The following is a 21,496-nucleotide window of genomic DNA, read 5'->3' on the forward strand; positions in this document are numbered from 1 at the left end:
GGTTTGCTACCCAGACAGGAGAAAAAACAGAGGGAGGTCAAGTGAAACTCTGTCCCCTGTGGTATCTGCCCCGTGGTTTTACACTTACTCTTCTCGCACAAGGCAGGCAAGTCACTGGCACCACTATTGTCACTGACCCTGACTGTCCCAATCCTGGTTCCCTTCTGCATTATTGAAGGAAAACACTAGGGTTTGGGTTTCTTTTTACCCCTTCAAACGAAGTTCAAAAGAGCAATTGAGACCTCTCCATTTCAATATGAAAGGACCCGAGGACCTGTTTTCCGGGGCCCACCCCCAGTACACACGCATCCCGCCTCATTTCACCCGATAATCTCAGTGGGGGGCTCTGGAGGGGGATGGCGGGGAGAGCAGGGGACAAGGTTCTCCAAGGTTAATCACAAACTGCCTGCCGCATTCATCGCAGCGGTGCCTGATTGATGGGCACCATTAATCACTGGCCAGAGTGGCTGGAGGTAAGGCAGAAGCACTGGGGGGGGGTTGGCAGGCGAGGTGTGGGGGGCACTAACGGGGGAGCTGACCAGATAAACGAGGGTAGGGAGACATAGAGCGGCCACATCTGCTCACCTACAGAAAATATTCTTTAAAGGAAGAGAAGTTGCTTTAAAGTATCTGTCCCTTCACTCACTGTACGGTATACACATGCCTTCCTGAAACGCAAAGGGCAGGAGTGGAGGCAGAGGGAAGAAGATCTCTCCAGCCTTTTAAAATTGCTGTGGCTTTCAGTGGGGGATAAGGATTGAGGGTTCTGGCAAGGAGGAGGGCTCAGAGAAAGGTAGGGGTGGGCTTGTCTTGCAGCTATAAGGCAATTAATAAAGTTTCCATCTTCTTTATGGACTGAAATCCCTCTGAGTTTTTTATAGAAACAATGAAGGCAGCAAAAGCCACACAAGTGAGGTCAGATGAGGAGCTTGTGTGGGTGAGTGACTCCATTTAGAGACAAGATACTAGCATGTGCATTTTCTATTATTCTTGACAATTTAATATACTTTTTCTTTCACACTAATCTTAGCTGTTGCTCACATTTCTAAACAGACTGAGACTCTACCTATAGTAATGAGATTTGCATGTGTTGCCTACCTGGCTTCAAATGATAGTTGGGGCTTGCAGCAGGGCTTGGCACACTGCAACAGAACCTGGTGCATTACAGAAGCCTGCCGTGCTTTCCACTGCAGAGGTTCGAGTCTGGCTCAGGCAGCTGTGCCAGGAGGCTTGGGATGATGTGTTTGTCCCACTTCAATTGCTTCTGACATGGGCTGTGGAACAACTCAAGTTACAAAATGATGTGACATTTCTCAGTTGTCTTCTTCATCCCACCTTCTCATGTCCCTTGCTTTGGACACAGGAGTTAGTGCCTCAAGAATATGTGCACACACCAGTCCTTCTCCTAAGCCTTTTTTCCAAAGCAATGAGAAGGAAAGTATGGTTTCTAATAGGAATATCCTGCAAGTTCACTTTTTTAATTGTTTCCCATTAAACAGCTCTGTGACATTTTAAATTTTGCTCTTGCGATGTCAAAAGCAATAGCATTCGAAACTTGTATGACTGCTAGGACATGAAAAACATATCACCCAGCTTTTGCTGGATGCATTTAGTGTCATTTAAAGATGAAGGGCTGATGTCCAGTGTACAGGGCTATGGGCTTTTTCAGTCTGACCTATGTTGTAGATCAGGTATGGTGACCACCAGCAATAAAGTGGGGTCCTTCTCTGATAGTGTCTCGGATAGTACAGACACAATGCAAAGGCCACTGGAAGCTGCAGCAACTTGGACTTCAGTGAAATTTGGGATGAATAGGTATTATTTCAGAACTGACTTCTTGGATGGGTGCTTCAGCCTTCATGAACACTCCGGTATGTAGGGCAAGAGGCAACCCTTCTAGCTGTGACCACCTAAAGCTGGCTGCGACTGACGCATCTACTCACCACAGACCCATGGATGTTGGGAGAGTCAGGCATCACCCAGGGGCAGTTGATCCCATGTCAAGTAGTCATCCTACAGCAAGAAGAATGAATTGCTCTCAGAAAATGCCTCTGTCTTCGTGGGCTGCTAAAGTAGATGACTAGTCAAATGACTAACTTAAGGTAGATACCACACTCCTAGATGGCTGAAAGGAGATATTTGAGCTAGATTTTTAACCTCTCCCACTACACCCAGGAGCGCCTCTTTCACCAGAGGCTGTTGATTTTCAAATGGAGTTTCTGCAACATCTACTGACAAAGAAGAAATCATATGAAAACCTGCTTTTGTTTGATTTTACATTATTCTTTCCGTAAATAAGGCTGTCGAGCTTTGTGGGCAGGGTTGTTGTCTTAAGTATAGCCACCTCTGATTCCTACAGCTGGGCTCTGTAAAACAGGAATTATGCTGAATTAACTTACTCTATGACAGCTATCTCCTCCCAATGGCATGTCTTCCTTTCTCTGCTCCTGGCCATGACTGCATTTAGTTCTTTCACAAAGACCATCTTTTAACGTAAGAGTTTTCCCCAGAGAGTTAATCATGGATAGTTACATTACTTTAAAAGTTTATTTTAATCTGAATTACATTCCCTGTGTAGGCCAGCATTGTAGGAGATATAAGTCCCAGTTAAAGTAAGTGCCATCATTGCTCAGTTGCAGTGGGTCTGGAAGCTTACAGCAAGGTCCACAGCTCCTGGTGGTCTACAGAAAAATTCAGCTCCATCGGGAACCTGCACTTAAGTTTGTTCACTGGCTTAGGCAGCCTGGGGGAATCGACATCTTTTGTCATCACCACCCGACTTTTACTTCTGGATCTTACTGCTGCCTAATGAAACCTGCCTGTTGATCTGCATAAACAGGGATGAGGGTGGGCTGGGCATCTCGTAGCGGGTAGCTTCCTTTTGTGAAGGGAGGCATGGTCCTTGGGTCTGGAAACGTCTCTAAGTCAGGGTTGTTTTGCCATCCTGGATGCATGTTTCAACGGCAACATTATTGTTAAACAGCTTTGTGTTTACCTTGTGTACAGAAAAGATAAAATCAGCATTTATATGCAAACATGAACCAACAAGGAATTTCAAAATCCTGCCATTTCACTCCTCTGAGAAGAAGAGCCAGGGTTATTGTGTAACCAGAAACATCTGAAAGCTGGGGATTTTCTGGGTCTAAATTCAATTTAGATTATAAGAGGCTAATTTAAGATATGACTGTATCACCTTGGGCAGCCAAAATAGGATCTGAAACACATGGAGACTAGGACTTTGAGGTGGAGAATTCTCCATTTCGGACAGTCTGGGGCACTGTGTGAATCTGAGCTCTCCTTTTACAAATAAAGGTGGTGAAGTAACATGAGCCAGCTGCTCAGCCAGGCAGAGCTACTTGAGCCCACTATGCTCCGGGGGACAGGGGGTGTTCTTGTGTCCACCCTGGCCCTGCTTTCCTGGGCAGTCGGTGTGCACAGCTGGAGCTGAGCTCGGCACAGTCATGTCCACTTGAATGTCAAGGCCTGAAAGCATCAAACATGAAGAAAAAAGGCTTTTACTGGGATTTCATAGCTAAAGTGCTGTATCATACCTCTGTGTGTTTGTGAGGGCTGGGAAATACGGGATTCAGAGCAGAGAGCTGCTCATGGTTTTCTAAAAGAAAATATCACTGTAAAAACTTCAGGGCACAGGTGTTTTCCTTCTGTTGGAGATCTTGATGCCTGTTAAGCATCCTAGAGGAAAAGGCTAGCTCCATTTAACACACAGCTGTAGCCTTAGGCATGCTGCCTCAGCAGCGGTGAGCGGATCAGAGCCATGGCCCTCTTGCTCCTCTAGCACAGCTACAATAGACACAGGGCAACATTTCTAAACACCTTCAATGGCTTCAAAAGTTATATTCAAGGACAGCGCAGTGTGACAGGTGCTTGCTCTCAAGAGGAAAATAACCCCATTAGAAACATTTGTGAACATGACCACCTTCCTCACCCTGTCCAAAGCCGTGCCACCAGTCCTAATGCTGATTCAGCTTTCCATGGACAGATGCATCCCTGCCTGGTAAGCGGGAAAGCAAGGACCCCTGTGCTGCCTCACTGCCCATCTGCCTGTAGGGAAGCAAGGGGCTGGCAGGGCAGGGGGTTATTCTTCCAGTGACCTGAGGAAGAAAAAGAAGAGTAGTGGGACTGCTTGTGGTGCTCACTGAAGAGACCCCACAGCACCACCATCCCCTGCACCCAGCAGAGGCCAAGCCCCCATTGCAGGGCCACAGCCCTGGTAGATGACTGAGCTCTGCCAAAGTGAACGGAGACTAATAAAGATGGATAAACCAGCAGGAACCAAAGGGAAATGTGCAGGGGAGGGAAAAGCCAGGAGAAAAGTGAGCAGCCCCCAGGCATAATAGAGTGAGGTGTGAGTAGGCTCTTGCTTCACCCAGACCAGTGAATGGGTGTTTTTCTCCCCTAGCCATCATCCAGCACATCCCCGGTGCAGGCTGTGGCTGGACGTGGCCATTTGCTTCTCAAAGGCTCATCCATCCATGTGCAAGTGCCCTTGGCTACTCCAACCCAAGCCTGGCTCTGTCCCCTCCTACAGGGCCAGCTGCCATGAACATCTATATGAGGTGGAAAAGGGGATGCACTCTCTTTTGGGGCAAAATCTGCAGAAGCTCTCTGCATCTCCACTTCACTATGGGATGCTGGCCAGGCTGATCCTCTCTGGCACACGTGCCACCCCCGGATAACTTTCCCATGCTCATTCCCCTGGTGTCACTCCTGCCTCGCTGGGGCTAGTGGGGCTGCAAAAGGAAGCACCTGCCCCAGGGCCAGCATTCTGATTCCCAGCTTCCACCCTCCCCTTGCCCCAAGCTTTATTTACCCGGGGGCTCAGGGATAAATGGGGATAAGAAGGTAGAAAAGGTCATCTGGGTGGTGGTGACAAAAGGTAACATTGTGCCTCCAGGGAGGGGGTGGAAAGGCTGGAGGAGATGGAGATGGGAACGCTTTGATGCAGTCTGGATAGAAGTAGGGAGGGAAGGAAAGGGGAGGGAAGGGAAGAGAGAAGGGGGAGGGGGCGACACCAAAACCCAAAAGGCAACAAAACCTCTACCAGCTGGGACACAAGTCAGGGTGGTCCCTTTTATTTAGATGGATAGAGCCAGGCACAATGTGAGGCAGCCCGGGGGCCACCCTACTCCTGTCCCTCACCAGCCCTTTCAAGCCCTTCCTCTCCTCTCCCCCTCTCCGTCTTCAGCCTCTCACTTTCTTCCGTATTTTCCATTTTCTTTTTTTTCCTTTGCTCCTCATGCTTCACCTCCCACTTCCAGCTTTCTCCTATGGTGAAAGCACTCAGAAAGAAAGTGGGGTGATATATGATGCAAAGTTAATTTTGAGTGGAGGTGGGGAGGGGAAGGCCAAAGGCAGTGGAGAAAAATGGGCTTGTGGGGCACTCTGTGAGGAGAAGCCTTCCTTACACATAAGCCATGGTGTCTGTGTTTCAGCACTTTTCTGGTCCCCAAGCTGTGTGCTGCAAATCCTATGGCAGTGCTGAATCTTAGGCAGAGTGCTCAGGGCTGTTAATGCCTTACAGATCCTGCCCTCTGAGATGCTTTAGGAGCATAAAGTAGGAGAATCAAGGCAACCCCCATGGCTGGAGGAGTCTGGGGGCAAGCTGTCCCACAAATCCATACCTTTACAGATGCCCCCAGGAGTTATTTCTTCCAACCTGCTATTTTTCAGCTGACCACTTGACTTTTTCTCACACAGACTTGCTAGCACTTTGTTAGGATAGAAGCAGAGCCCAGAATTTTTCTGGTAGCTCAAATGTCATCGCTGTACTTTGATGTACCTATAATTCAGAGGTGCCTCAAAATTTCCAGAAAAGTGACATTTTAAACCAGGTTGACCAAAAGTGGAGTCTCTACTTCAGTAAATTATCTGCTGTACATTTTGACCATGAAGAACCCTGGCAATCTCAATAAAATGTTCAACATTTTGGAATGAAAAGTCATTCCATTCAACAACTCCAAAATGGACCATTTTGTAGCACAAATGGTGCATTTCTATAATCCTTCTTATTAACTGCATCTGCTTTTTACTGAAAAAAAAAAGTTATATGGAAAAAACTCTCAATTCAGATAATAAATTTTCAGGGGAAAGAAAGCAGAAACAAATTCTCCACTTAGTTTGTCTTCAATAAATAACTTCACCAGCTCTGACAAAATAATAGCTTCTACAATGCTCGGCTCAGAACTGGTTGGAAATTTGTAACTTGCTTTGTCGTGCGCTAACAAGCTATGCTTCAAGTGAATTATTTTAACTCCACAACAGAAATCTCAACTCACTTCTCTTACTAAAAGAGAACAAAACAAATCTAAATGGGCACAAATAAATTAACACAAGAAATACACTTTGCACTTAACTTTTCTGGATGATAACGATTTGCTAGAAAAGAGCTACACAGCTGTTATATTCAAGCCACCGTGCATCACAATCTGTGACCTGGCCTTGCAGAAGCTTGCTCCTGAGCCAAGGCTCATCCAGTCACACAGCCTGGTTTTCTAGCAGGGTGAAGTAGCCTACACTGAGCACCTAAGCTGATACCTAAGCTGCTCCTCGCTGTCTCTGTCCCAAGTGCCCTCTGCAGTGGCTGGAGAGAGCAGCTGCAAGTCCTGGATATTTTATTCCGTACAAGGATGCAATGAGGCAGTGATGCACTGATGATGCTACTTTACCAGGTCAAGACTGACAGCGGTGAGAAGCTGGGACAGGAAGGCAGCAGCACAGTGTGGGTGGCTGTTCAGTTTACTCACAAGGAACGGTCCCAAATCCTGTCTCCCCAAATGCAGGAGAAGAAAACAAGTTGCAGGCAGCCTGCCTGGCCTCCTGCCCCAGTCTGTGTCCCCAGCAGCCCCAGAAGCTCACTTCCTGTGTGCCTTTTCCAGCTCTCTGCTCCTTCCCTGGATGATTCCTGCAATGTGCACACCAAGTGCAGTTCATGTCCTATATCCCAGATCCCACCAAAGGCCCAACCATGGGATGTGCAAGACATGGTACTGCCCTTGGTTTCTCCAGCAGAGAGAGGGTTGGTTATGATTTCTCCTAGGTCTGAAAGAGTGCCCAGAGGTCCTTTTAGCAAGCTGTGTGCTTCTTGTTAACAGCAAGACTTGCCTGCCGGCAACCATTAGCTCTCTTCAGCATCATAAACAGTCAAATTCAGCTTACACCACGTCTGAACTTGGCTTAGGCACTAGTTTTTCTGCCAGTACATCACTGTTTTCAACTTCAGTCAGCACTGTTTTGAAGTTATTACTGTCTGGTGGTTGGGGTTTTTTTGGTGGTGTATGCATCCTAAATGAGCTTTGTGGTCTCCCCACTTCAAAAGCCTCTCTGTTCTCACCTTTCTTTACTGGCTGTCCTCTAGCAAGACCAAAGACCAAAGGGTATAAACTATCTCAGCAGCACTCCAGGTCCATGCAGCGTGCAGGGATGCAGCCTGTGGGACAGGCATGCAGGCTGCTGGAGGGGGCCTTCACAGGAATCAGGCAAGGAGATGGCGCAGAGCTGTACCTGGTGCACCCAGACCTGGTCCCCATCCTCGCCTCCATTCAAATCAGACACAAAGCCAGTGTGTGCTGCAAACTTCAAGCTGCTTAAAGCACCATCTCACCATCCCCATTGCCCACTTTGCTCAGGTGCCAGGTATCCCCTGGGTGAGGAGAAGTAGAAGACACAGAAGCACCCTCAGCACAGAGTCACGTGCAGGTGCTTTACCAAGGGGACCAGCTGCTTCTACTGACACCAGTTGGCTTCCCTTTCCATATAAGCATGCCCATGGTGAGGGCAGGCTTGTGCCAGGGATGTGGGAGTCTGTGCAGAGGGCTTTGCAGGAACTCTGCTGATAAGAGGATGATGGTATTTACTAATACTTCTAAGCTAGATTTTTGTTTACCCAGTGGGTTTCACCTGCTCTTTCTGTGTATGGTTCTGCTAAAGTGACTGTGGCTCCTTTGTGGAGCCTTGAAGGAATTGTATGTGGGAAACAGAGTGAAAGGGAAAATGTGTTACAGTATTGCAACACTTCCTACTAGTGTTTAACATCCTGACAAAATTCATCTTTTTTACAAAAAAATCTTGAAGTACTTCACTCAAGGCAAAGATATTTGCTGTGTTATAAAAGTGTCAACATTTCACTTACAAATTGGTCATTCTTTTGGCAGTGACTTTAACAGAAAATTCCCCTTGGGGCTATCATGCCTCTTTGTTGGTTTTTCTTCCCTTTAAAAAAACAATAAAACCAAAAAACCAAACAACTTAAAAAGCAAGCACAACTTACCTGGTCTGGCGACTGGGTAACTGTTGCACTGCAGGCTTTAAGTGCTGGGGCTGAGGCCAGGAGATGAAAGGAGAGAACTGAGGCTTCTCCAGCAGCAAGGTGGATGCTCACAGGTCAAAGCCTGAAGCACTGCCCTGGTCCCTGCAGCCAAACAATTGCTTTACCACAAGTTTCTCCTTTTCTGATGTTTATACCTCTGATGTTATTAACACCTACCCATAAACAAAAACATTTATAGAGGGGGGTGGGAGTGTCACAGACTAATACTTGAAGTCATTTCTCTGTGCTTCTTGCTCAGCAAGAAGTGGAAAGCACTATGCTTTCCACTGCTGACCACTTTCTTACACTTGCTTCTCCTTTTATTTTCTGTGTTTCTGTACATGACTGTTTATTTCTCATCTCTTGTACAACAACACTGATAACTTGGGCAGATAATAAATGTCTGTCTTGTCTTGGGTTTTTCCTTCTCATCATATGTGGATGCTGGTGTTGGAGCCTACCATCTGGCTGGGGTTTCTCTGAGGATCTCCCTCCTGCCTTACCTGTATGTAGCACAGCCATGATAGGACTTGTGGGGTTCAACTGATTTATTCTTTTGCCACCTTGTTGTGCCTTGGGACAAAAGAGAGGTGACAACAGGAGTAAGGGGGCAGGCAGTACTCTGCAGAAAATGAGGATTTAGTCATCCTTATCTGAACAGTGATCTCTGTCTGATTGTAGGCTCTCAAAAACAAGAGAGACTGTCAATTTAAAATATAGCAGAAATCTCAGTCTCTGATCTTTTTGTAATACTTTCCCTAAGCTAAGGATGCTGATGCTCCCCTTCAGTCTTCCTGTCTTGATGATGGTAACAGCAGAGGTGCAAACCAGCCCCTCTTATTGGGAAGTGCCTTAACTATGCCACCTCTCTCGTTCTTGTACTAACTAGCTTTACCATCATTCTGAGTAGATCTTTAATATGGGAAAATAATGGGTGGAAGAAAGTAGTTGGATATAATAAAAAGACTGAACACCTCTAAATGTACACACCCCATCCCACCCCCCCCATGTCTTCAGGTTCGGCTACAGGAGCATCCATTCTTTTCTCCAAAGAGCAAGTCCCGGGGATTGGCTTGAAAAGACCTGTGATGAGCTCCCAAGGGTGCTCTGAAAGCACCTGGCAGAGCTCCTCTGTTCATGTGTGCCAGGGTGTACACAAAGCTCAAAAGGAGCTGGGGGTTCATGGTGTCCCTGGAATCTAACTCATTTTTATATTGTCCAGTAGCCTCTTAAGGGTGTGACATTAATTTGTGATTACAGCTGGTGCTACTTTAATATTGTTAGTCCCATTACTCCCAGGTATGCCTTTGGCTAATGCTCTGTTGATGGTAGTTTCTGGGAAGAAAATCGAACCCTTGTTGGCCAATGACCAAACCGGGCAAAGCCAGGCCAGCTCTGTTTGCCGTCAACTGTGCAAGGGGCTGTCTTTCACTCTTAACTGCACACCCTCCCAGGCTCCTGGCCCACATCCAATCCAGATAAATGACTGAAAATTATTGCTGTTAGCCAGCTATTCTGTGACCTGCATGAAAGGAGTGAAATGACCTCGGGACTAGTCTCGGCACACAGCCGTCTGCCCACAAACTGTGGCAGGAGAAAAGCCTTGGTACGCACACCAAAGGCTGGCAGGACAAGTATCTTCTTGGCAGCTGCTCCTTGCAGACGGGAGGAGAGGCAGCAGCAAGTTGATCTGCTGGAGCTCGCCTCGCTGCCTGCCCTGATTGGTCCCTAACAAGATCTTTATGAGGTGTTCATGCAAAAGTGAGTTGTTATACATTTAAACCAACCGTGGGCTATTCTCTGCAGGACAATCTGTGGTGAAGCAGGTATTTGCTGGTGATACCTTGTGGTGGTAGGAACAGGAGAAAGCCCTTTTCCCTTGGGCTTTCCTGGAGGGTCCTGTGGCGCTGGCGTTCTGCTGAAGCCACTCTTCCTGCAAGGAGGACCGGCAATGCCATCCAGCCATGGAGATGGTGCAGGGCACCCTCCTGCCTGCTTCCTAGGTCTTCTCTGTGGTGCACAAGCCTTCAAGCAGGCTGCATAGGCCTTTCCTTCAAAATTATTTTTAATAGCATGTGAAGAAATTTTGGAAGGAGTGTAGCCGTGGAACTGAACCTGAGGTTGCCCATTAAGGGTGACATCATCATTTAAACAGTACTGGGCAATAATGCATAGAAATATTTTTATCATGTGCTGGGACTTATGTGCTTTAGGTAACAAGAAAAGCTTCATTCTGAGCAACAAAAAAAATATGCCAAGGAGGGGACACTGCTTGAAAATTGAAAGGTTCTTTTAGCCTGGGGGTGGGGGCAGCTAATCCTGACACCATCCTGCAACTTATTTCTGCTTCATTAGACGTGTCCGTGACCTGTGAAATGCTGCTTAGGAAAATGGGAACCCATTGGTGGGATGTAGGTATGAGAGGTTTACAGAAATGTGCTTTGTAGCCACACATTGACAAGTCTGTGCCAAGTCTGTGCCTCCTGGTGTCCTTACCCTTTTGTTTGGCTTAACTCTCAGAATTCCTCAGCATACTACTTCTGCCTGAATCTGACTGAGCCTCCTGCAGCCCTGTACCTTAGGGCTCGGTTTGTGTCTTTCTGGGGAGATGGAGTTTCCATTTTAGGCACTGAGTTTCTCATTATACATCTAAAGAGAAATGATGTGTTCATCAGAGGCATTCCCCATCCCTGCCACAAGCATTCTGGGTAGCAGTTTAGGCTTCCTGGAAGCCCTCAAGGCAGCTCTTGGTTGATGGCAGCTAACCCAAACACTGAGGGTCTCATCATCACGTGTAGGTGGCTTCTCCAGGTGGGGAAAGCACCTGGCTGAGAAGACAGGTCTACTGTTACTCTTGCTGCTGACAGATGACTCTCACGGTCAAAGGGCTTTCATCTTCAAGTCTTTGCACTGGCACCATTTTGCATAAATGGAGCAGAGAGGTCGAGGTGTGAGTTTTTAGGGTCAGAAGTCTTCTCAACAGGGTCCATGCAGTCTTCTTCCACTGAAGAAGAGTTGAGCTGGGCTGGCTGAAGGTACCTGCTATCTCTGCAACTGCTAAAGAACCTATCTTGTATACTCCCTAATGCTTTCTCTTAAAAGGGTGGAATGATTCAATACTCTTCTCTCTGGTGTAGCAGCTTGGTCTGAGGATCTGCTAGAGACTCATCACCATGACCACGGCTGGGGAAAGGAGTCCCTCTGTCCATCACACAGGACATACAGGCAGACATCCTTCTCACTGCACCTTCTTTCACCTCAACTCTTTGGAAGATTTATGACCAGTGTGAGGTTTTTTTAAAGCAAATCATACATTCCTGATTTCCCCATTTAGTTTCTACTAAAACACTGGCTGACAGCATTAAGGTAACTTGTGATGCTGACTAAGCTCCTTTCCCCCCCCCTCCTCGCTATTATTAATATTGCTTAAGTGAAAACTGCTTACAGCTAATATCTTGCCAATACAGTTACAGTTGATGCTGCTTCAATGTTGTTGCAACAGTATCTTGGGTGATCAGATGAACGTGGTAACAATGCTGGGAGTTACTTGACTGAAAGCCAAATATTGCTTTTGGAAATGCTAAAATGATCGGTGCTCCTAAAGAAGGAAAACAAACACCCTGCCAAGCAGTAGTAACGTGCTTTAAACAAATGCATAGTGGGACACTTGTGCAGATCAATGCAGCAGTCCCAACTTCTAAACTGTTTGGAAAAGATGACATGCTGTTCTTTCAGATTGAGAATGAGTATGTAGGAATCTGCAAGGGTTTATGCCTGACTGATTTTTTGGAGATCATCCGTGAGGATAAAGCCCCTAAACCCACCCTGGGGAAAGTTACCACATTACTCCCTCACTCCACCAGCCCCACCTGCTGCTGCCAAGCCAGTTGATCACTAAATGCCCAAGTCAGCTCACAGCTCTCATTCCTACTTCTGGGACTGTTGAAGAGCCATAAAAGATAAAACCTTTGCAAGCAATTTATTAAGCACTTGAATTCCCTGTGCCTTTTAAAGGGACTGTTTATGAGAGCAACTTTGATTAGGGAATGAACTTGAAGCACAATAACTATTGCTCTTGATTGCAGTATCCTAAATGCTACCTGCTGTTAGAGTCTTCATTTTCCCATGGCTTATTTTAGAGATTTTTTTTTTCCTCTTCGAATGGAATCATGTGTGTGGAATACTCTTACAGATCTGGATTACAGAGCATCCACTGCAATTACTGAATGTGGGACTGCTACGTGATAGTTCTGAAAAGTTCTACCTTCCCAGTACTGAGGCAGCAGAGATTATACACAGAGTCCTGTAAAGTAGGTCAATTTTAATAACAGTTTCTGCTTTGTGTTCATTCAGCGTATTCTACAGGCCAGCCCATTTTGCTCCATTCAACTCCTAACATTCACTAGAGCTATTTAAGGGAATTAACAGGTCTGCCATAGTTTTCACTGTGTTTTGTTTCACAGCAGTATTACCTTAAAGACACACAGTCTTACTTCTGGCTCACCAGATCTTCAGCGTGAGCCCAAAAGTAATGGACAGAGCTTACGAGTCTCTGACAATAGTTTCCAAGGAGCAATTCGCATTTACTTGTTGCCTTTAGATAAAGAATATGTACATGCAGTTGAACTTAGAGTAGGACAGAGTGGAACACTGTTGGTTATGTGTGGTTTTTGAATGACAACAGTGCTCTCGAAGATGCTGCTCCCCTGAATAAAGGCACCCCAACCTACCTCTTGAGAGTAGCTGCCACGACAAACTTCAGATACCCATTTCCTCTTTACCTTCCCACGACATTCCCATCACTGTAGGCAAGGGCAACACAGCCTCCTGCAGCAGCACCTTCTCCATATTCAGGAAAGGAGTTGTCAGCTCTGAACCTGCCTCGTCTCCTACACACATCTGCAGCTTCCCATACATCATCTCTGCAGTACTTGCTCCAAGCGCTGAGTGCATAAAACTTGAACGGGGGAAAAAAAAAGGCAAGCCTGGAAATTGTTATGCTGCTGCTTATTCCCTTCTGCACATGAAATCTGGTCCAGGAGAACTGCCTCTTTGCTCTGTCGCTCATTATTTTCCTCTCCCACCCCTTCAGGCAACAGTTAAGTTACCTTGGGCATTTCTGACAAATACATATATCTTACAGTCCTGAAGCCATTTATAAATAGATTTTTATTTATAAAGTCAATTTACATAAAATATGATACTCTCTTAAAAACTGCATATATACAACTTAAGAAATCCTAGCAAGTGCATACAAAAATGCCTTCAATACGTTTTTTTTAAAAAAACTTCAGTTTTCAGAGAAGTGGACCTTCACACCAGGCAAACTCAGACACCACGTTGAAACACAACTTTACAGTCTTTTACTGAAGTGTTTGGAGAGAATAATAATAATAAAAAACCCAAACAAACACCTTTTTACCTACACCATGTATATTCCCAAAACATTCTAGCTGGCAGTGTTCAAGAACAAGTGAATAGGACTTGCTAAAAATAAAACCATCTTTTCAACCCTTTTCTCTAAGGTTTTTTGTACAAAAATAAGTCTTCATACACCAGTGTTCCCACAGGCAGTTCAAGTTACATATAAAATAGAATCTGACATGATAAAAAATTCCCTCCCCCTCCAGAAACAAGGAAGCATCAAGTGTTTTTGATTTTTTTCCTTTCCACCCCTCCAAAGCAACACCAGAGAGTAGCGGCGGGAGAGAAGCGGGTTCGCTCGGGCATCCTCTCCATCGGTCGGCAGCTGCCGGCGGGCAGGCGGAGACGCTGCCCCGGCGCAGGGAGCGGGGGCTCCGAAGTGAGTTACATCATTGCACTTTCCACGACCCGAAGACGACGGGTGAACCCGGCGAGAAAAGCAGCCAGCGGGGTCCCGCCGGGGAGGAGGTCAGTACTTCCAAGGGGGATGATGCGGGCGCCGAGGTGCTGCACGCTGAGCGCGGCTGCGGAGAGATGTGAGGAGAGCCCCGGGTGGGTCCGTGCCCCGCTCCCCCGAGCGCCGGGGCGGTAAAGCGGCCCCCCCTCCCCTCTGGCTGCCCCCTCACCTCCCGCCGGGTCAGTAGCTCCCCAGCCAGCTGGTGAAGTCCAGCAGCTCCCGCTCCTCAGGGCTGAGCGCCGCGTCGTAGCCGCTCTCCTCGGAGGAGCAGGGCGAGCCGGGCACGGAGGAGGCGAAGGAGGGCGAAGCGGAGGAGTAGCCGCCGCCGCCGACTTCCCCGACGGCCACCCGCCCGCGGCCGTCGGGGAAAGAGGCGGCGGCGTCGTGCTCGTCGAGGAGCCGCTGCAGGGCGCGGATGTACTCGACGGCGGAGCGGAGGGTCTCCACCTTGCTCATCTTCTTGCTGGCGGCGCCGTGCGGGACGTGCTGGCGGAGGGCGGCGAAGCCCAGGTTGACGAGCCGCACGCGGTTCCGCTCCCGCTCGTTCCGACGGGCCACGGCGGCCGCCGCCGCCGCCCCGGTGCCCGGCAGGGCGGCGAAAGCCAGGCGGCGCTTGCAGCGCAGCAGCTCAGGGGAGGCGGGCCGCCGGCGGCCGCGGGGGGCGGCGGGGGGCAGCGGCGGCAGAGCCCCGCCGTTCATCGCCGGACGGCCACGGCGGCGGCCGGGGAAAAAAAAAAAATTAAATAACCCCCCCCCCGAAAACTAAATTTAAAGTGGGAAGCAGGAAGCGGGGGTGGGCAGCGCGGAGCGGGGTTTCGCTCCCATGCCCCCCGTGCTCTCCCGCCGCCGCTCGGCGCCTCTGCGGCGGGTCCCGCCGTCGGACGGCCCCTTATCAACGCGCCGCGAGCCCCCGCCGGCCGCACGCGCCGCGCACGCCCCGCCACGCGCGCCCGCCGCCGCCGCGCCCCCGCCCGCGCCCTCCCCCGCGCGCGCCCCCGCCCCCGCGCGCGCCCGGCGCGTGGCGCCGCCGGCCCCGGCAAAGCTCCCCCCCCCCCCATCCTGCCCCGTCCCTGCCCCGTCCCTGCCCCTGCCCCTTGGGGTGCGCTCCCTGCCACCACCCCCAACCCCCCGCTGCAGCTTCTCCTTCAAATCGCCGTCCCTGCCCTTGTAATTTTTAATAATTTATTTTTAATTTAGTTTTTATTATTGGTCGGGGGAGGGGTTCTCCTCCCCCCCCCCTCCCCCCCCCGCCTTCTCCGCACACCGGAGCGGACACGCACGAGCAGCCGGGATTCCCCCTGCTCCCCTCGAGGTGGAAGCCCAGGTCCTGTCCCTTCAAATGTGCCACCAACCTGCTCCCTCCCAAAATCGGGAACCTTGCAGGTGACCCAGGGCTTTCCCTGCGGAGCGGAGAGTGCCGGCACCCAGCTGCCGGTCGGCGTTTGTCGGACAGAGGCAAAGAGGCTCTGCTTTGTTAGATCCACCGAAAAAGTATAATAACAAAAATTTATAGCAGTGGTGTGACTCATCTTACCAAGGCTGTTCTCTGCAGGCCAGCTTTTTGGGCTTCAATAGGAGTTTCAAGGGTAAAGGCATAGAGAGGAGAAGGAAAATGTAAAGCCTTTGTGGCTCAGGGATTGTGACGTGCTTCCTCTGCCTTGCCAAGCAGTCCCTCTTGGCTCTCCATCAAGCAAGCCTTGCTTCCAGCTCCAGCAGTAAGAGCAGCGGGGTAAGGTGCTTTGGGATAGCTGAATTGAATGGGGAGGAAAAAAGAACTTCCTTTCGGAGTCCTGGAAGCTGATGTGAAGAGATAACTTGCACAGTGTTTTGCTAAATGAACAGGGTGGATTGGAGGGGGGCTACATGAACCCACTGTCCAAGGGCTGCATCCACTCTGAGCTTCAACAAACAAACAAAAAGATCCAACCACGTGATGCTAAAGCAGCCCCTCTCACTGGCTTCAGTGGGGCCAGCCACGTCCCCTGTGCCAGGTGCCAAGCTGGTGCTGTTATGACCCCTTGGCATGACCATCAGCAGGAGGTAGAGGGTGCTCATCTACTGAGGGGTTAAATCAACTGCTAATTAGAGTAACTGAAGTGCAAACTGTCTTCTGCAGGTCTCCCTCCACCCTGAGGCATGTAGGGAAGGATGTCTGAGGCAGTTCAGTTACATTGCTTCACTTTTGTGGAGGGACCATAACCCCATCTCAGGGAAATGCTCAAAGCTGGTGTCGCTGGCAGCAACTTGGTGGCAGAGATGTATGCATGCCCATGGCAGAGCTCTCGTCACATGGATAGGTGCCAGCAAGGCTCTGTAGCATGATTTGGGTATCAAACTAAGGGTCTGTATATCCCCCTGGCTACCCTGAACCTCTCTGGTGCTTCTCCTTGAGTGTATTGAAGCCAAAACTGGTAATTCAAAGAGCTGTCTGTGACTCCTAGATGTGACATGGAGGGGGCTCGTTTGTACCTGTGTGGGGTATTTAGGGAGCAGCAAGGCTCCACCATGTTGAAAGATAAATATTTTTCGTGAGGGTCTGTTGCAATATCAGTGGGTTGAAGGAACCAGGCCCACTGGGCTGTCACAGGCAGCTGGGCTGAAATTCCTGGAAGTGACAGTAAGGAGCATGCAAGAGCTTCAATTTTCTGGCAGTCCCACTCAAGCACACATAAGGTTTAGCACCCAAATTCAGTGGCTTCTGAGACATTCTTGGCCATGCTATAGGCCTGGGGGAAAACCTAGGCTGGGAAAACCAGCTTCTCTGAAGGATTCGACCCGAGAGGAGCAGCTTATGGTGTGTGGCACAGATGGGAGCGTTTTGCCTGGTGGGTTCCCAGCAGCGCAGGGGAGCTGCTTGTGCCTATGTTCATGTTTGTGAGTGTGAGCATTCACAGACTGCTTGCTCAGCCCAGGCAACGTAATGCACTTGTCTTCAGCATCCACAAAGCTGCCTTGGCTGGTGAAGGGAGCTTCCCTTGCACTCACTGTCAGTCACAGCTTAGTCAGTAAGGGCATTACTGCAGTGGAGTAATATCAATGTTCTTTAATTACCTCGTCTTTAATTTCTGCTGAAAGCCTTTCTTACAGGAAAGGGGAAGCTGCTGTCCTTGAAACTTTTCGAGAGAAAACCTTCTGTATCAAAGAGCCATGCTCAAGAGTAATAACTGGATTTTTATCATGCAAAAATAACTGCAGGGAATTTTTTTTCATTAATAATGCGCACTTCAAAGATCAGTAAACCCAGTTCCAAGGGAGAGTGTGCAGCCTCCAGCCACAGTGATTCCACGCTCAGGTCAGGGATGAACTCGACTGGTCCAAATTGGCTTCAGGGCTGCTGATCATAATGTGTGTTTCAAGCCAGATGTGGCCATCAGGTCTGGGCCTGAGCACAACACACAGCAACTGCTTATACATTTTCCTAACAGTGCAGCTGGCTTCCTGACGGTCTGAAGGAACCTAGGTACATCCTGTACTCAGAGAAGTGCAATCTTATTTGAAATCTCTTTATAGAGTTAATGACTATGTAAGATCCAGTAGAACAAGACATCATTAAACACTGTCTGTATTCACAATCAACTTCCTGATCATAATCTGGGGAGAGAGGGCATCCAGCAATATGCTACCCATCCCCAGAGAGTGGGGAGAAGAAATTCTCCTCTACTGGAGCAGGTAAGGCAAAAATGATAATTGCATGGTTGGTGTGGACATCTTGCAGCCCCGTGTGGCTTCGTCCACACTGCAAGGTGGCTAAACTACTCTCAGAGTGAGGGGAGCTCTGTCATAAAGGGTCTCCAAGCCCTGACGCTACATGTTAGTTCTCGCATCTGCCAAAGGTGAGAGCAAAGCGCTGCCCCTGACTTGTCACGTGCGTCACCTGCAGACGGGGTGCTGGGTCAGTGCAAATGTACCTGCATTACAGGCAGCGGACATGAGCTTTCTAGGGGTTTTTGACAAAACTTTATGGACCTCGGTGGAAAGCAACAGAGGTCCGGTTGCAATAAGGCATGAGAGGATTAATGCCAGAAATAAAGGACAATGGGTAGTTGAGTAGCCATATTTTTGTGAGCAGGTGAGTCCCCATTTGCCAGGCTGGGCTGTGTCCAGGCTGGTTTTTTTAGGAGCAGAGCTAGATGGAGCTGGGCTCGCATTGTGTCTTCAGGTCTTGCATCTGCACAGCTGGCTCCTGGGCAGTTATGGTTTGCAATTAGATAACATGGGGAAAAGAAAAAATAATTTAGTTTGAGTAGGAGGATGTGCTTTAGAGCTAACAGTACAATTCTTTTACTTTCAGTGGAGAAAAAAGTTCATTTGAGTTTATTCTTTGAAGGGAACTCCCTGTCTTCAGCTTATGCTCTTTTCCAATGTAATCTTTCTGTGGTTTGATGAACTATTTTTAATAACTCTTCTGGCATTTTATTTGCTCACCTATAATAATTTCAAATTGCCTGGGAATCGCTAGAGGATTTCAGAGACACACGTTGAAAATAATAAGTGAAAAAGTCCTTTGGAGATATTATGATTTCTCTCTGGTTTTGTCTCTTCCAAGGCAGCCTCCAGCCAGCCTTGTTTCCATTCACAGTGGAGTTGTATGGTGCATCTGACACTTGGCAAAGCCCAGCACCTCCCCCTTTTCTCCTCTCCTTTTCTTTTTGAAAAGAGATGGCCCTGGGTTTAAAAGTTGATTTTTAGCTTTGATTGTGTGTATGTGCTATACGAATGCTAAGCAGCCTTTACAATGCATCCTTGTGATGTGTCTGGGAAGGCAGACCCGGGCTGTGCAGTCTCCCTGGCTTCCCATCATTCCTATGGATGCGGTGTGGTTTGATATGTACATGTTTTATTTACGAGCAAGCTTTAGGGTGAATACAGCCGTGCTATGGGCGGTAGCTGAGGGACCAAATGGGCTGAGCTACTGACACTGGTAAATCTGCCACATTTGGAGCTGTTTTCTACTGTGGAGGAGAGGTATTTTCCCTAATGGTGCTGTAGGCTGGAAAAAGAGGAGACTCCTGAGAAGCTGCAGGGACCTGGCACAGAAGTGTCCTGCCTGGATGATGAGTGTAGTTTTGGCTCCTGGGTAACATCCTCTTTCTGCTTCCAGCCCATCCTTTCTCAGGATCATGAGTAGCAGTGTCCCAAAGCCAAGGGGAAAGTTTCTCTTACCTGCTGCCTCAACAGAGTTCAAGCAGCTGAGGCTGGGGTGTTGCTGTTCCATCATTGGCGCGTGCACCAATAGAGTAAGAGCCAGAAAAGTGGACACTGAGAAAGCACTAGCGTGAATTCAGCCTCTTCTCCTCCATTTGTGTTTAGTGTCCCAAGTTCAGCCCACGCAGTATTAACACATCAAATCCCCCAGCTCTTTCAGGACATCCCTCTGACAGCACAGGCATCATTTCCCCCCAGCTCAGCAGAGGGTTGGAGGTTTATAGCTTTGCAAAAAGTATGGCCTGGCTTGTTCCCCTTTTTAAATCAGTCCTTCCCTTCTGGGTGAGGTGAAATGTCCTTCTGAGACCTGTGCAACTGGGGATGCTGGTATATATTTTCATAACAGAAATCTGCAAGCTGCCACAAGGCTAGAAGAAGAGAGCACCTGTCCTCTCTGGGGTATTTTCAGCTTCACTACCATCTCTCCGTGCTCCAGCTGATAACTAGAGATAAGGGATGAAGCCAGAGGCAGGAGCTGTGGTCATCTGTGGTTTTTGCACGGCATTTGAGCGTGATAAGTTGTGCTCTTGCAAAGGGTCCAACTGATAAAACCTGGCAGGGCAGGGCAGGCAGGAGGCCAAGTCTTGCCAGAAAAGCCATGCTGCCATCCAGCTCACATGCTGACTGCGAGGACGGTTCCCAAGCATGCCACCAGCCCTGCCTCTCTTCCCACTGGGATGAGGCTGGGGGGACACCCTGCTTCTCACCAGTGTTCCCTGGACAGAGAGCTGCTGAGGCAGGTGTGTGCCAATGACAGGGCACCCAGAGGAAGTTTAATCCCATAGAAAATTGAACAGATTGCCTTTTTGATGGGCACAGGTAAGACGAGCACACAGGCTCCGTGTTCCTCTCAGTAGTGCCCTTCCGTGTGCCAAATGTGCCTCTCTCAATCACAGCCCAGCCTCTTAATATCCCAGCTCTACTGGTGCTCCTGTTTTTTTAGGGGGTGAGGGACTGGCTTTTTTTTGACTTTCTTTTTGAGTGAGAGAGTAACTCCTTTTACTCTTGTTATTTTTTTAATACTAGAAATCCACATACACTCTGCTTTCAGAGCTCTGTGAATCAGTGAAGGTACATGGCTGGAGACAAAAGGAGATAGAACATATTTTGTGAAAAGACTAGAAGCCCTTCCAAGGGGTGTAGATGTCGCTTTGGTGACCTCTCAGGTGGACCTGCTGTGAGGTGCGAGGCTCCTGCAGGGACAGAGAAGATCTTTGTTCAACTGGGGAGGGAACTGCCCGTTAGAAAGCCCACGTCGATCATCCCAACCTTCGGGAAAGGGTTCTGCTGGCCTATGGGGACCTCTAGTGTGAGACCTGGCTTCTCACAGGTCTTGCTTTGGTGGCCGGCATTTCGGATTGGGGAAGGAACTGGGGTCTAGGGGGAAAAAAAGATGGGCTCGATGGTTTTTCTCCTGTCCCTCGCTGTGAAACAGGCTCCGGGTGTGCTCAGGGCAGGTGAGACAGTTACACACTTGCTCACTGTCGCTCGTGGTTGGGCTGCCCTAGCTGGTGTTCAACACGGAACTGTTCTCATACCTTCTTGCAACTCTTCCAGATTTAACCTGTAACTCCACCTGTGGACCAGCCCTGCTGCCTTTATACCCCTGAATCCTCCCCTTGAAAATGCAAGTGACAACACCCCCATCTGTCCCCTAGTGCCAGAACAAATGATGGGTGTCACAGCTCTGCATTCAGATGCAGTCCTGACTCTGACAGTGTTTTATAAGGCATTTTCCCCACCTGGCCTGTCTGCAGGGGTCAGGGACACCCCTCCTGAGCATGGGTGGCAGGGCATCAGCTACCTTACCAGTCTGTTGTCCTCTCCCCACTGCCCTCCTTCCCTGCTGTCCATCTGTTGATTTTTCTCAAGTGGTCTTCAGCTGGTGGCCAGAGATGGAAGGTCTCTGTCTGCACATGGGTCAGGGGTACATCAGTTTCTCCTGATAGGCATCAGACACCACCCTGGTGGTGAGACCTGCAAGCCATGGGGACATCTGTTTCTGGCAACAACCATGGCAGCTCTCAGTGGTGTCTCGGGAGGTTGCAACCAAGATATTTTGCAAGAAAGCTAGTGATGTAGTC

At 48.8% G+C, this 21,496-nt stretch overlaps 2 protein-coding genes across 2 annotated transcripts in view; one reads left to right on the top strand and one right to left on the bottom strand.

Annotated features, from left to right (window-relative positions):
• Positions 1–21,496, top strand: part of TSPAN32 (tetraspanin 32) — an 83,690-nt gene that overhangs the window by 30,234 nt on the left and 31,960 nt on the right. The window contains exon 2 of the mRNA XM_039381419.1: positions 14,010–14,218. Within this exon, the coding sequence (XP_039237353.1) occupies positions 14,010–14,218 (209 nt within the window). The remainder of the gene's footprint in view (positions 1–14,009; positions 14,219–21,496) is intronic.
• On the bottom strand, positions 14,184–14,958 carry ASCL2 (achaete-scute family bHLH transcription factor 2). Its single transcript, XM_027724156.2, has 2 exons — positions 14,377–14,958; positions 14,184–14,274 (listed from the first exon to the last, which is right to left on the bottom strand). Exon 1 carries the CDS (start codon positions 14,904–14,906, stop codon positions 14,388–14,390), a length of 519 nt encoding a protein of 172 aa, XP_027579957.1. The 5' UTR covers positions 14,907–14,958; the 3' UTR covers positions 14,184–14,274; positions 14,377–14,387.

Source organism: Pipra filicauda, unplaced genomic scaffold (assembly GCF_003945595.2).
Source record: "Pipra filicauda isolate LSUMZ 115617 unplaced genomic scaffold, ASM394559v2 scaffold222_size1277272_pilon, whole genome shotgun sequence".
In the NCBI taxonomy this organism is placed as follows: domain Eukaryota; kingdom Metazoa; phylum Chordata; class Aves; order Passeriformes; family Pipridae; genus Pipra; species Pipra filicauda.